The 14465-nt window shown below is 44.3% G+C and overlaps 2 protein-coding genes across 4 annotated transcripts in view; both read left to right on the top strand.

Annotated features, from left to right (window-relative positions):
* Positions 1 to 334: 334 nt before the first annotated feature.
* LOC140238615 (uncharacterized) lies at positions 335 to 5923 on the top strand. Its single transcript, XM_072318516.1, has 3 exons — positions 335 to 905; positions 1665 to 2691; positions 5116 to 5923. Exons 1-3 carry the CDS (start codon positions 335 to 337, stop codon positions 5921 to 5923), a joined length of 2406 nt encoding a protein of 801 aa, XP_072174617.1.
* A 3844-nt stretch (positions 5924 to 9767) lies between these two features.
* LOC140238420 (peroxidasin homolog) overlaps positions 9768 to 14465 on the top strand; it is a 64647-nt gene continuing 59949 nt past the window's right edge. For all 3 annotated transcript variants that reach the window (XM_072318327.1, XM_072318328.1, XM_072318329.1), the window contains exon 1: positions 9768 to 9978. In XM_072318327.1, the coding sequence (XP_072174428.1) occupies positions 9882 to 9978 (97 nt within the window). In that variant the 5' untranslated portion in view covers positions 9768 to 9881. The remainder of the gene's footprint in view (positions 9979 to 14465) is intronic.

Genomic DNA, 14465 nt, shown 5'->3' on the forward strand with positions numbered 1-14465 from the left:
TATCTTTACAGATCGTTATCTCAAATTCGCCTCAAATTCGCCTCAAATTCGCCTCATCTCAAATGCACCTCATATTCGCCTCGTGGATATTTTTGCAACTGAATAAAACATATGTTTGTTGGACTTTAGTTGTTTGTGCACCGAGTGATTTGTGAATAACGACGATCAAGCCGTGTGTGCGAACTGAAACTCCTCCGTTATCTAGTTGATGCGGAGGCAGCCACAATAACGATCGAATAGTTTATTGCTAACAACGACTGGATCGTACTATGCCTGAGAACATCATTGCGTGATTTCATCGTATCACGGAGACCCAAGTCAGCTAGGTGTCAACATGGCAGAAGCTGGGAATTCGCCCGTCACACCCGCCAAGGATCACGCTCCAGCGTCGTCGGAGTGCTCCCGAAAGAGCCGTAAGGCCGGCAGTGTTGCCAGTTCGAGGAGATCGAGGTCGGTAAAAAGTGAGCGGTTAGCTGAGGTATTCCAAGCTGAATTAGAACTAATGGACCAGGAGGACAAATTGCAGCTGTTAAAAGCCGAGCACGAGCTGCAGTTAAAAAAAGCGGAAATGAATTTGAAGCGTCTTGCCCTACAGAAAGAACATAAAGCAAAACTAGCTGAGTTAGCCGAGGATTCCGAGTCGCAATCTGTGGAGCTGGATCTTCCAAAAGAAGAAAAGGAGGACTCAATCAAGCGATTTCTTGATTCACAGGAGGCTTCATCATATCAAAACAACACACCTCCGCAACCGAAGGGTGACGTTATTCCTCAAAATACACTCAATGGCTTGGGGAAATTCGCAGAGTCACTCTCGGAAGTAGCAAGGGCTATCGCATCACAAAACACAAATGCCCAACAAGTTGCTGTGTTGAGCCAGTTGCCTCCAATCGACCTGCCCATTTTTAGCGGAGATCCACTTCTCTATCCGCTATGGAAAAACGCCTTCTTCAGCCTGGTCGACAGCAAGCAAATTTCACACTCCACCAAGCTGCATTACCTAAACAAGTCTGTGTCTGGACCCCCTAAAGAAGTTGTGCAGCATTATCTCCTCCTTGGTACTGAAGACGCGTACAACAAAGCCTGTATGGTGCTCGCAGATCGTTATGGCAGCCCAAGCGTGGTGGCTGCTGCATTCCTGAAGAAACTGAACTCCTGGCCTAGGATCAGCGACCGCGATTCATCCGGCTTGCGGAAATTTGGTGATTTCTTGGACCAAGTTGGTGCAGCAAAACTGAGCATCCCGGCGCTGGGTATCTTGGACTTTCCCCAGGAGAATGTGAAAATGTTGGAAAAGCTGCCGTGGTACATGGAGCGCCAATGGAGGGAGGAGATCACCCGATGGCAGCGGCATGGGTATGGTAGCTACCCAACATTCAGCAGGTTTGCTGAGTTCGTTAAAGACGCAGCTTTCAAAGCCAACATCCCTGAACTTGAATGCCTCCGGAAAAGTGACCCGAAACCATACCAACCGACAGCTGCGGGAGGCAAACGGATCTCAAGCAAAACATTTTCGACAGCAGCATCGGAGCACAATCAGAAGGGTGATTATTCGTCATGCCCCTTCTGTAAGAAGGATCACCATCTCGACGATTGCTCTGCCTTCCTGAAGAAACCCTACTTCGCACGCAGGCGATTCTTCTTTCAGAAGAGGTTGTGCATGGGCTGCGGAGCATCGGACGAACATCAATCGAAGGACTGCCCCGAGAAGCGAACATGCAAGGAGTGTGCTGCTTCCCACCCTTCATGCCTCCATCGACCAGCAGCGACATCCGAGGCATCGTCAAAGTGTACAAGTGTTTGTACACTTCCAGACCAAAATGGACAAGAACACTGTATGATCGTGCCTGTGTGGGTGCGTCACAAAGATAATCCTGAAAGCGAGGTCCTCCAGTACGCAATATTAGACGACCAGTCTAATGTTGGATTCGTCGCAGAAGGACTGTGCAACCAGCTGGATGTGAAGGGGCCGGAGACGGACCTGCACCTGACAACGATGCACAATACGTCTGTCATCAAAAGTGTGAAGGTGTCTGATCTGCAGGTCTTGGACTTTAACAGGGAGCAAATAATCGACCTACCTCCCATGTACACAAGGGATGTGGTTCCTGCCAGTAGGTCACAAATTCCCAAGACCGATGTAGCAAAGGAGTGGCCACACTTGGAGTCGGTAGCCCACAAACTGATGCCGTACAACAGGAGTTTGGAGGTTTCCTTACTGATTGGAAACAACTGTCCGCGTGCAATCAGACCGCGTGAAGTTGTAGCAGGAGGAGAGGATGACCCCTATGGTATGAGAACAGCGTTGGGCTGGGGTATTGTTGGAAGGATCTGCAAAACCTTGCGAGATGAAGAGGAAGCTGTATGTCACAGAATCCAGGTCCACGATGCATACTCGCACTTTGTCCGTCCCAGCAAGGCTAAGGAAGTTTTCAGCCCACAGACCATCCTCAACGCACTCGAAAGAGACTTTAACGACACAGAAAAGGGACAGGCTCCATTTTCTGTGAATGAGAGGAAGTTCGTCGACACGCTTGAGCAGGGGATCATGAAGCTCGATGATGGTCACTATGAGATGCCACTACCTCTGAAGTCACAGCACGCATCCCCTCCTTACAATAAGCCACTCGCACAGAAAAGGTGGAATCAGCTCAATGCGAGATTCAAGAAAAACCCCAAGTTCCTCGCGGACTATCAAAACTTCATGGATGACGTCATCGACAACTATGCAGAGAGAGTCCCGGTGAATGATCTGCAACTTCGTGAACGAGTCAACTACATACCTCACACTGGGGTATACCACCCAAGGAAGCCGGACAAAATCAGGGTCGTGTTTGACTGTTCAGCTGTGTACCAAGGGGTGTCCCTGAACGACCACCTGCTGCAAGGTCCCAACTTGATGAACAATTTGCTGGGTGTACTTTGCAGGTTTCGGAAGGAGCCAGTGGCAGTTGCGGTGGATGTAAAAAGTATGTTCCATCAATTCTTTGTAGCACCAGGTGACAGGGATTTGCTGAGGTTCCTGTGGTGGGAAGATGGAAATCCAAACAAGCCGGTCGTGGAGTATCGCATGAAGGTTCACTTGTTCGGTGCTGTCAGTTCTCCAGGTGTCGCGAACTTTGGACTGAAACGAGCTGCAGACGACGGTGAGGCTGAACATGGTACAGCAGCTGCAGATTTCATAAGGAGGGACTTCTACGTCGACGATGGGCTCAGATCGGAGCCAACTACCGAGTCTGCAGTACGTTTGCTGAAGAACAGCCAGGAAATCTGTGCGAAAGCTGGACTGAAGCTCCACAAAGTCATGTCTAACGATCGTGAGGTTCTGAAGAGCTTTCCTGAGGAGGACAGGGCCAAGGAGGTACAAGGACTTGACCTGGATAAAGACCCCTTGTCTATCGAGCGAGTCCTCGGAGTCGTGTGGCGAGCAGAGAGTGATGTGTTCAACTTCGTCGTGGAGCTGAAAGAAAGACCTTTCACCCGAAGGGGTGCCCTCTCAACTGTAGGTGCATTCTACGACCCTTGCGGATTCCTTGGTCCAGTCATGCTGAGGGGAAAGCAAGTTCTGCAGGAGTTATGCAGGAGGAAACTGGACTGGGACACACAGATGCCAGTTGACCTACGTGTTCGATGGGAGGAGTGGCTTGAAGACATCCACGAGTTGGAGCACTTTCAGATCCCACGATGCTTCAAACCAATGGACTTTGGAAATGTACAACAAGTGGAGCTGCATCATTTTTCTGACGCAAGCCAAGATGGTTATGGTCAGTGTACCTATGTCAGGCTCGTCAATGAGGACAACAAGGCTCACTGTGCTTTCGTAATCGGCAAGTCTAGAGTTACTCCTCTACGTCAGGTCACCATTCCAAGACTGGAACTAGCGGCAGCTACTGTGTCGGCTCGAGTCAGCGCCTTTCTTCGAGAAGAGCTTGGATACTCTGACTGTAAAGAGTACTTCTGGACTGACAGCAAAGTAGTACTTGGCTATGTACGGAATGAAGCGAAACGTTTTCATGTCTTCGTGGCCAACAGAGTGCAGCTCATTCGAGATCTGACCAACCCTGAAGACTGGTTTTATGTCGGTACCAGTTCAAATCCTGCAGATGATGCATCGCGTGGTCTTTCGGCAAAGGAGCTTGTCCAGAACAGCCGTTGGTTGAGGGGGCCAGAGTTTCTGTGGAGAGATGGCATCTTCGAAGCCGAGACTACAGAAACGGACCAACTGGATGAGAGTGATCCTGAAGTGAGAAGAGCGTCAACAATGGCAACGCATGTAGATGGATCATCTCGAGCACACCCTAACCACTTTGACAGTAGCAGGCTGATGAGCTTCTCAAGATGGTACCATGCCAAGAAGGCTGTTGCACGATGTCTACAACTGAAGGACAAGCTAAAACAGAGAAAGGTAAAAAGAAGTGCGGAGAAAGGAGAAAATCGTGCACTTCAACCGCTGTCAGTGTCTGCACTAGTCGAAGCTGAAAAAATCATACTCAGAAGCGTCCAGCAAGAGTACTTTGCAGAAGAACTGAAAATTCTGGAACAACTGGGTGCCACACAAGAACAATGTGACAGAAACACAGCCCGATCGAGGAAGACACGAATGAAGCAGACTAGCAGCATCCATCGTTTGGACCCCTTTCTAGATTCTGATGGGTTGATTCGAGTTGGTGGACGCATCGATCGTGCCAATATGCCACAGGAAGTCAAGCACCCAATCATCCTGCCGTCTTCATGCCATGTTACCAGGCTGGTAATTCAGCACTATCATGAAAGGCTGCAGCACATGGGTAGGGGCATAACTCACAATGAAATCCGACAGAGTGGCTACTGGATACTAGGTGGATCGTCAGCTGTGTCCCAGTGCATTTCATCATGTGTGGAATGTAGACGAAGAAGAGGAACTCCCCAGCAGCCAAAGATGGCAGAGCTCCCGGCAGATCGACTGGAACCAGCGCCACCTTTCTCGTATTCTGCTGTAGACTACTTCGGCCCATTTCTCATCAAGGAGAAACGCAGTCAGGTGAAGCGATATGGGGTGATATTCACCTGTATGTCTAGCAGGAGCGTACATATCGAGATGGCCAATAGCTTGAGCGGAAGTTCATTCATCAATGCTCTCAGGCGGTTCCTGAATCGGCGAGGTGATGTACGCCAGCTGAGATCCGACCAGGGGACGACATTCATCGGAGCCCGAAGCGAGTTGCGAGAGGCCCTGTCTGAGATGGACCAGACAAAGGTACAGGAATACCTTTTGTCTAATGGAATTGACTGGATACCATTCGAGTTGAATGTGCCTCATGCCTCTCATATGGGTGGTGTCTGGGAGAGGCAGATACAGACTGTCCGTCGGGTCTTGGAACCACTGCTCAAGTCAATCGGCTGTCAGCTCGACGACGAAGCCTTCAGAACGTTCCTTACTGAGGCTGAAGCCATCATCAACTCCAGACCACTTACGACTACAAATCTCAATGACCCTGGTGCACCTGAACCTCTCACTCCCAACCACATCCTGCTGATGAAGAGCAAGGTAGCTCTTCCTCCACCAGGCATCTTCCAGAGAGAAGATGTGTACTCACGAAAATGGTGGCGGCGGGTTCAGTATGCTGCTAATGAATTCTGGACGAGATGGAAGAAGGAGTACTTGCAGAGTCTGCAGTCTCGTCAGAAGTGGATCCATCCTGGCCGTAACCTAGCAGTGGGAGATGTGGTCATCTCAAAGGAGACTGAGGACGAAGTTCGATGTAGGTGGCCCCTAGCTCGTGTGACAGCTGTATACCCCAGCAAGGATGGCTTCGTCAGGAAGGTGCGCATTCTGATGGCGGACAAGCTGCTCGACAGCGAAGGGAAGAGACAACGCCCACCGTCAGAGTACGACAGACCTGTCAACAAACTCGTTCTTCTTCTCCCCTCCGAAGAGGCCGAATAATCGAAGCTAACGCAGAAGACCGGTTGGATTCCCCCTCAAGGAGCCTTTGATACTCGCGACTTGAAAGTAGATTTTATTATCGCATCGTAGAAAGTTTGCCTCTAATTTTCTTTGAATGGTAACGTATTCGTAATCGTATCCCGTAAGGTAATATATTATTGGTAAATGGATCATTCCATTTAAAGGAGCCATGTCACTGCAGCCACCTGCAGTGATATTGTACATGCAAATTCAACCTTATTGCTTGATGCATTTAACGAAACTCCTGGTAAATAGACTAGTAAATTCAATTAAACTCCTGTAAAAGTAGTCTAGCATAGTTTGCAAAACCAGCGTCTTGGACTTGACCCTTGTTAGGAATCACTGACCACGACCATGAATAGACCCCCTCCTTCATGCTTCTTTGTTCCCTTGCCCCCTCTTTTGTGTGCATGGCCAAGAGTGTTGCCATGAAGTGTAAACATACAATGTATATGTAACAGTATATAGCTATATACCAAGAAAGCCAAGTTAGCTGGGCATTAGTTGTTGTGTTAACAGTGAAGTCAGGACATGTTTCGTGTGTGTTAGCAGTGGCTTTCGTTGGATCGCAGAGGCCCAATTCGGTAAGAATAACATTTGATATGTTATTTAATACTTTTAGATTATAGTAAAACATGTGTATTTCGATATAACCTTTTAGTAGGGATTGTAACACGAAATGATACAGTTAATTTATATTTGAAACTTCGTTTATGTTTAGAAAGCTAAACATACTTGAATTATTACATCGTATGCATGGTTGATACATGTACTTCTATACTGTCATTAAAGACCTTTGATTATTCAGTTAAGTTATTACGAATGATTTGAAGTACATAGTTTTTCAGTTAAAGAGTTAGAGAATGTAATTAGACATTGATTGTGAATGTTTTAGTGTAGCTTTGTTATGTTTTAACAACACTATCGTATATATTCACATTAGTTATAAACCTAAATGCTGAGTTAAGGTCTTATTAGGACCGACTGGCATTCTCACACAAAATGTCTTATTGATAAATCATTTCACATTTTTGTTAGTGATGTGAGGTTATATATTTGCTGTTTAAGGACATAAAACAGACAGGAATATATTTTATTGCTAGTGGTTTTCGTCATCACAAATTTAGTTCTTACTTGTGTCAGTGGAGAAACAATTTAATAGGACGGTTGCTTCTCTTAATGTGAGAATATTATTCTCCTTTTACAAGATTAGATATATCCAGTGGATTGTTAAGGTTAGTTTTGCTGACGTGTATAAGTTGTGGTTGTTCGTCTGGGTTTATGGTATTTGTTGTTTTAACATGATTTTAAGTATCGTTTGAATGGGAAGTTAGTAGTAGTAGCAGTGTCAATTATATATCGATAGTGTATGTAGTGTGCATAGTGTCGGTTAGTTCACAGGTTGTGATTTGTAAATGTAAATATTTCGTTATACATGTACAAGATGACTTATTTTCTGTATTTCTTTATGTTATCTTTACAGATCGTTATCTCAAATTCGCCTCAAATTCGCCTCAAATTCGCCTCATCTCAAATGCACCTCATATTCGCCTCGTGGATATTTTTGCAACTGAATAAAACATATGTTTGTTGGACTTTAGTTGTTTGTGCACCGAGTGATTTGTGAATAACGACGATCAAGCCGTGTGTGCGAACTGAAACTCCTCCGTTATCTAGTTGATGCGGAGGCAGCCACACTAAGAATTCAGCTCTCGATAGATACAAAAATTTTGAAAATCGGCCAAGAAGAAGTTGAGTTTTGACAATGTAACTGTTTAACAATAGCCATTGTTTTGTTCTTGTCTTAATCAAATTACGACGCAATGTCAAGTGTAAATCCTGACTAGTGCTGACGAAATTCACCTGTAGATCAGCAGATGTTGGGGTTTTTCTTTAGTCTGATGTATCACTTCATTGTTCGCTCGTGTTGGTTCTGTTGTCATATTTTTTGGGAAACTTGCGTACATCCGCCAAGACATGTTTTTTCTGGTCCCACTAACATATTTTTGAGAGCAATTTTAGTTCTCCAGGGGATGAAAACACTATTTGAATGTTTTTTTTTTTGTTGTATGCTGGGGATATATTGTGGCAGGAGGGCTCGAATCTACAACAGAGTGGTAATGATGGAGACTACTATAGGACCTAATCTTGGTGAAATAACTTGCCTCCTTGCCTGGTGTGTGGTGAAAACATGTGAGAGTTCAGTGAGAGCTGAACTATCTCACATGTCCTGTATCACTGTATGCCTGATAAGATATTCACCATGGCGCTTTTTTTTTGTCTGTCTCTCTGTTTTTGTTTTATTCTTATTTGAAAGCTGAATGGGTATTTTTATGATGATTGTTGATGTTGTGGTTGGTATTTTCTGCGCTAGCTTGGTATTAAAATTATCATTATCATCAGACATTATTAGGGCCTGTGTTCCACTACTCAGCTGTTCATGTTCTTATTTGAAAGCTGAATGGGTATTTGTATGATGGTTGTTGCTGTTGTGGTTGGTATTTTCTGTGCTAGCTTGGTATCAGAATTATTATTATCATCAGACATTATTAGGGCCTGTGTTCCACTACTCAGCTGTTCATGTTTCCTTTATATACAATCAGTATATCATTATTGGTGCAGCTAATCATTATATTATTAAATGTTTTTAAGTCTGTGTTTATTTGTTTCCATTTCATGTAAAAGCTATTTCACCATAATAGCATGCAAAGTACATTTTGTTCCCAAGAAATCTTATAGTACATGGACATGTTAATGCACATAAATTATAATACCTTGAATACTAGCTGCAAAATTCAAAATGTGACCATGCAACCAGTTCACTGCACATCACAATGCACCAGTGTTGTTTGCAGGCACAGCAATGGGTAATGCATCAGTAATGCACCAGTATACTCCACCCACCAGTACCACGTGGAGTAATCCAGGTTCTGGCCAGGGAGGGGTGAGACCCACCAGCCTGTTGACAAGGATTGCGCATGTGCACTGTGCGGCCAAGCGGCAGTAATCTAGTTAGTGGAGTGGTCTCTTGGGGAGTGCGGCTCCGAGGATGGTTCAAAAGACACTAATCCAGTGCCCACTCCTTTTCCTCTCACCTCCCTGTTATATGGGACCAAAATTGTGGAATCGGTTACCTATTATGTTGAGTTAAAACTGTCATCTACAGAGTCATTCATTCCTCTCACACTGAGGACTCTAAATTGCTGTGTGTATGTCATTAACAATATTGTATTTTTAACTGGTATATGTCGTATTCTTTATTTGGTATGTATTTAGGGTTTTTTGCCATTTTTTCATTGTTAACATGTCTGAACATACCTACATAGGCCTACCCTCTTTTCATTTTTGAAGCGCCATGAGCACTGAAAAGTGGACTTGTGCGCTATGCAACTTACAAGTAGCCACTATTATTATTGTAGTGGATATCCCTCATCCTGGCAACGCGCATCATACTGCGTTGCCAGGCAGCGCACAGCGCGTCATCCATGGCCATGGATTTGCACGGAGAAGATGCACCTTCGGCAGTTGGAGACCTGCAGTGGATAAGCTAACACGTAAGTCAGTTCAACCCGCTGTTATTAATTCAGTTTATTTGTAACCCGTTGTAACATTGGTGTCAGGAGTGGGATGAAACTGAATTAATAACAGCGGGTTGAATTGACTTACGTGTTAGCTTATCCACTGCAGGTCTCCAACTGCCGAAGGTGCATCTTCTCCGCGCACATCCATGGCCATGGATGACGCGCTGTGCGCTGCCTGGCAATGCAGTATGATGCGCTGTGCGCTTCCTGGCAACACAGTATGATGCGCGTTGCCAGGATGAGGGATATCCACTACATTATCACTGATAGGGCCCCGAGTACCACCAAGTTTGTGTTTTCAACAGAGCTTCCGCACCTTGACTAGCCCGACCAGACGCCGGACAAGAACTGCTCATATGACAGCCGCAGTCTACAGAATGGCGTACTACTCCAGCTCAATGGTCCTGACCGTATACCTATCATCGGCACTTTCTCTGCTCACAATTATTCCAGGTAGCCTACAGCTGTATGATTTATAATATTATATATAATATATGTTGTAAATTTGAATGGGATATATCCCAGTACAGATTTTATGGTGACAGTACTAGTAGTGCACAAATTTAAAGTAAAATTGTCCTCATTTTTAATATTTAAGGGCATAGAAGAAGGGGTAGACGGAAGATTCGTCTGTCCAGAGGAGTCTTATTTTGTTTATTTATTTATTTTTTTTTTGGACGTTATCACTCTCCTCCATGAAGCCAGACGCAGTCTCCACGGAACCCCGACGACCAGATACATGACAGACCGATCTTTCGGTCAACTGAAGGGACACCAAGCCAGGGCTGGGGTGAGAGGAGAGGAGGGAGGAAGGGTGCCAATATAATATCAGTGTTAAAGGAATTGTGAAAAAAAAAAAGATCAAAGATCAAGTGAAAGTGCTGAACTAACTTTTTTCTCCATATCTCGGAAGTGGCTCAATTTATCGTGAAAATTACTGCATATTTATGCATGTTCTACCTGAAAGTGATTATCTTATGAATTTTAGGGTCAAAGGCCAGATGAACATGGTAACAATTTACCATTCAGTACAGAAATTGCACTTTTTCTCCATACCGGTACCGTGAAAATTACTCAATGCATAAATGTATGAATGGGTCAAAGTCAAGTTAAAGTCCTTAAATCCCCAAATACATGCTCTCCTATTCATCCAATTAAACCAAGGTCAAGGAAGGTGAACATTCAACACATTTGTGACAAACTTGTCATTTCAATATTTTGCCAGTTTTGTGAAAATGTAATCACACATTGTCCACATGTACTATCTAGACCTATTAGGAGAATCATGCATTATGGCGGAGGCATACCAGTCGCCATAGCAACATTTCTAGTTCAGCTATGTAATCTGAAGTTGAAATTGTTCTGAATATAAAAAACAAAAGAATAGAAAACATAAGAAAAAAGTTTACAAGAGATACTAAGATACTCGTTTGGTATGTATCACCTATATAATCATGTAATTAATTACCTAATTTTTTATCTTAAACAATCAGTTTTCTTACAAATACATGTTAACCCTTTAAAAGCCCAAGGGGGGGGGGGGCAGTGTACCCTCCTACCATATTTTCGTTTGGCGCTCCTACACTCTTTACCCTATTTCAACCAAATTTGATGACTTTTCCTAAAATCTTATTGCAAACATTTTATATAGACTAATTTAGCTATGTCCGATATTGCTGGTTGCCATGAAAACTGACAACCATGTTCATCAGATTTTGCATGATTTTCTGTTCCAATTTCGTTTAATATAATTATGGATGAAATGGGGTTTTTCTTGGCTGTAATTTGCTGAAGGAGCAAAATATGTTTAAAGTAAAAAAATTACCCTAAAATGGTCTTATTATTTTTTCCTTTATTTCATATATGACATAGACCCCGTTTACAGTGCGGGGCCGGGCTCGGCCGCGGCTCGGCCGCGGCCGAGCCCGGCCTCAATTGCGCGGCCGAGCCTCGCAATTTTGTCCGTTTACACTGCTGGGCTCGGCCGCGCTTTTGATTCAAACCTTTCAATATTTTGTCGTAGTGGCGCTCTGCTTGTAAACAAACGCAATTTGGTATTGTCTGGTTTTCAGACCCTTTGCCAACTGAATTCAGTGGCGACGAAGTCGCCGTTCGGGCAAAGGCCTTTGCCGAAGGAAAAAATCCTTTGCAGGACAAAACCACCTTAAACTATACTAGTTTTCCACGTTGAGGGGGTTAATATCCTGAACAGCGAAAGATACAGGCAGAGGGTTTGGAAGCCAGACTAAAACTGGCCGCGCAATTGGCCGCGCATTTGGCCCAGTTTGCGTTTACACCAAGAAAAGGCCGGGCTCGGCCGCGGCCGAGACCACCTCCAGAGCGAGGCCAAATGCGAGGCCAATTTTGGCCTCGCATTTGGCCTTTTGCGCGTTTACACTGAAGCGGGGCTGGACTCGGCCGCGGCCGAGCCGCGGCCGAGCCTCGCACTGTAAACGGGGTCCTAGGCATCAAGTGATAGATATCTATAATAGAAATAATCGAAAATACACAGAGTACCCTTTTATTTTGTGTTATTTTCACACAAGCTTTGCCTGTAATATCATTTGTTTATCATATTATCAATCTGCAAACTCAAAATTCAATATATTGAAAATATGGAATGTGATACCAATAATATATTCTTATTTACCCATTTCCAAGCAATACATCATAAATTTCATATATTTCTTTATATTGTATGAATAGCGCTCCCACATATTGACAATGAGAAATTTCAACCACAACAAATAGTGAAGGTTGACTTGCTTTTCCTTTGTGGTTAATATGAAAATGATTGATATAAAATAAAAACATATAGTATACTCGGGATGAAGAAATAAAAAGAAATAAACATGATTTTAGCGTATTTCCTATGTATTTCGTTATATATTGGTAAATAACGCCCTCAGTGGATGGCCTTGAGAAATTTCAAGTAATGGGTCATGTAGAGTATGAGTTGCTCTACCCATGTGCGAAATATGGCAGTCATACATCATATAGGGTAATAAAGAAGTTATTGGGGGGGGGGGGGTTGGCACAATGTGCCCCCCCTTGGGCCTCGAAGGGGTCAAAATAGCTTGGGCTTTATAGGGTTAAACAACTTCCTTTCACATATTTCACAATTAATTAGACAACTATTTTGGTACAAAATAAAAGATGGAAGATCCATAAAAATCAGCATATTTCCATAATTAGCCTTTATTAGAAAATTATGGTGATTTTTGTAAAATCAATTATGTATCTTGTAGGATATGTCATAAACTAGGTGCGTGCCGAATTTGGCGACAATCGGACAGTCCATGGCTGAGATCTTGGAGGCGGGGGGCATCCCCCCCCCCCCCCCAGTCCTCAAAACCTCCAAAATAGCCCAGTCTTTTTAGGGTTAAAGGCAAAACATAGTTAAAATTTTGCTCCAAAATGTGCACATGATGTGCCTAAAGGCCCCATCACACTATAGCGTATAAATCAGCGAATGCCTAACGGATGGGCTAAATTTGGTAAAGTGCAAGTGAAACCGCTCGAATTCACAAGCAAAATATGGTTTTTGAACATTCGCCTAACGAATGATGAGCATATGCTAACCGTGTTATGAGAGGATAAAGTACCACGAATGAAAGCGAATGCATACAGTCCATCCAACGGATGCTGAGCGGACAAAGCAAATGAGCAGCGAATGCCCAACATATGCAAAGTGATACTGCGGCAATCACGTGACGGATCTCGGCTGACACACACTTCACTAAATCATTTTGAGCAGTGACAGTGTCAAGTAATGTTGTGACTGTGAAAATGGCCCCAAAAAGAAGGAAGCAGAAGTCACCACCAAGTACTCCTGATGTCACGACCCTCGACAGTCCTCAAGATTCCCCTAAAAGTGCACTTTCTTCTGATGATGACGATGACGGTGGTGTTGGTAGTCCAACATCCTCCATTGCGTCTGGTGCCTCCAACTGGAGTCGAACTTTCACAATTCCCAATTTCCATGCAGAGATTCCCATTTACTACAGGTTGACTTTTATAGTAGCGGTTTAGAATAATCTTGATACAAGCACTGCAAGTGCGATTATTATCTACCATTAATGCCAGAATACGTATAATGAAATGTCATGTGGGGGGCTGTGGCATAGTGGATAAGACTCCTGACTCCCGAACCGAGGACCCGGGTTGGAATCTCGCCCAGTGCTTACATCCTTGGACAAGATTTCTTACCCACGATGTCCTTCTCGACCCAGATGTATAAATGGGTACCTGGCAACGCTAGGGTAATAATAATGGCAGGGCCCTCTGGTAGAGCTGTGGCAACACTGAAGAGGCTACCCTGGGTAAATGAGACCTTTTTTTCTTATTATTATTATTATCATATTGTTATTATGTGTGCTTGGCTATGAATATCTATTATTTTTTCTACTACGTTTAATTAACATGTGTTGCTGTGCAGATTTGCTGGGCAAATTTGGACGAACGGTCGGCGAATTTGGATGAACGGCGGACGAATAAGAGACGAACGCAGAGTGACCTAAACTATCGATCAGCGGATGCTAAGCAAACACAGAGCGGATTGTCATTCCGTTTGTCATCCACTGAAGATTTTGGTCATGTCCAGAATCAAAATTTGGCTCCGGCGTATCTCTGCGAATCTCTGCGAACAACTAGCGGATACAGCGAACGTCAAGCGGGTCACGAACGACGAGCAACGGATGTGAGCGTATCTCCAAATTTTCGGATCCGCTGGGCATTCGTTGGCTCAATCCGCTGTAGTGTGACGGGGGCTTAAGAAATGTGTGGAATAAAGCTGTAATAACAAGATATTCGTTGGGTAGTGACAAAAATGCAAAATGTTAACCGAATAGGTTCGCATAGTTACCTGATCAGGGTCAGGCCAACTCGGACTTAGTGACAAGTTGGCCTTGCTTCGATGGCGGGTCTGAGTGTCCCTCTGG

Source organism: Diadema setosum, chromosome 15 (assembly GCF_964275005.1).
Source record: "Diadema setosum chromosome 15, eeDiaSeto1, whole genome shotgun sequence".
In the NCBI taxonomy this organism is placed as follows: domain Eukaryota; kingdom Metazoa; phylum Echinodermata; class Echinoidea; order Diadematoida; family Diadematidae; genus Diadema; species Diadema setosum.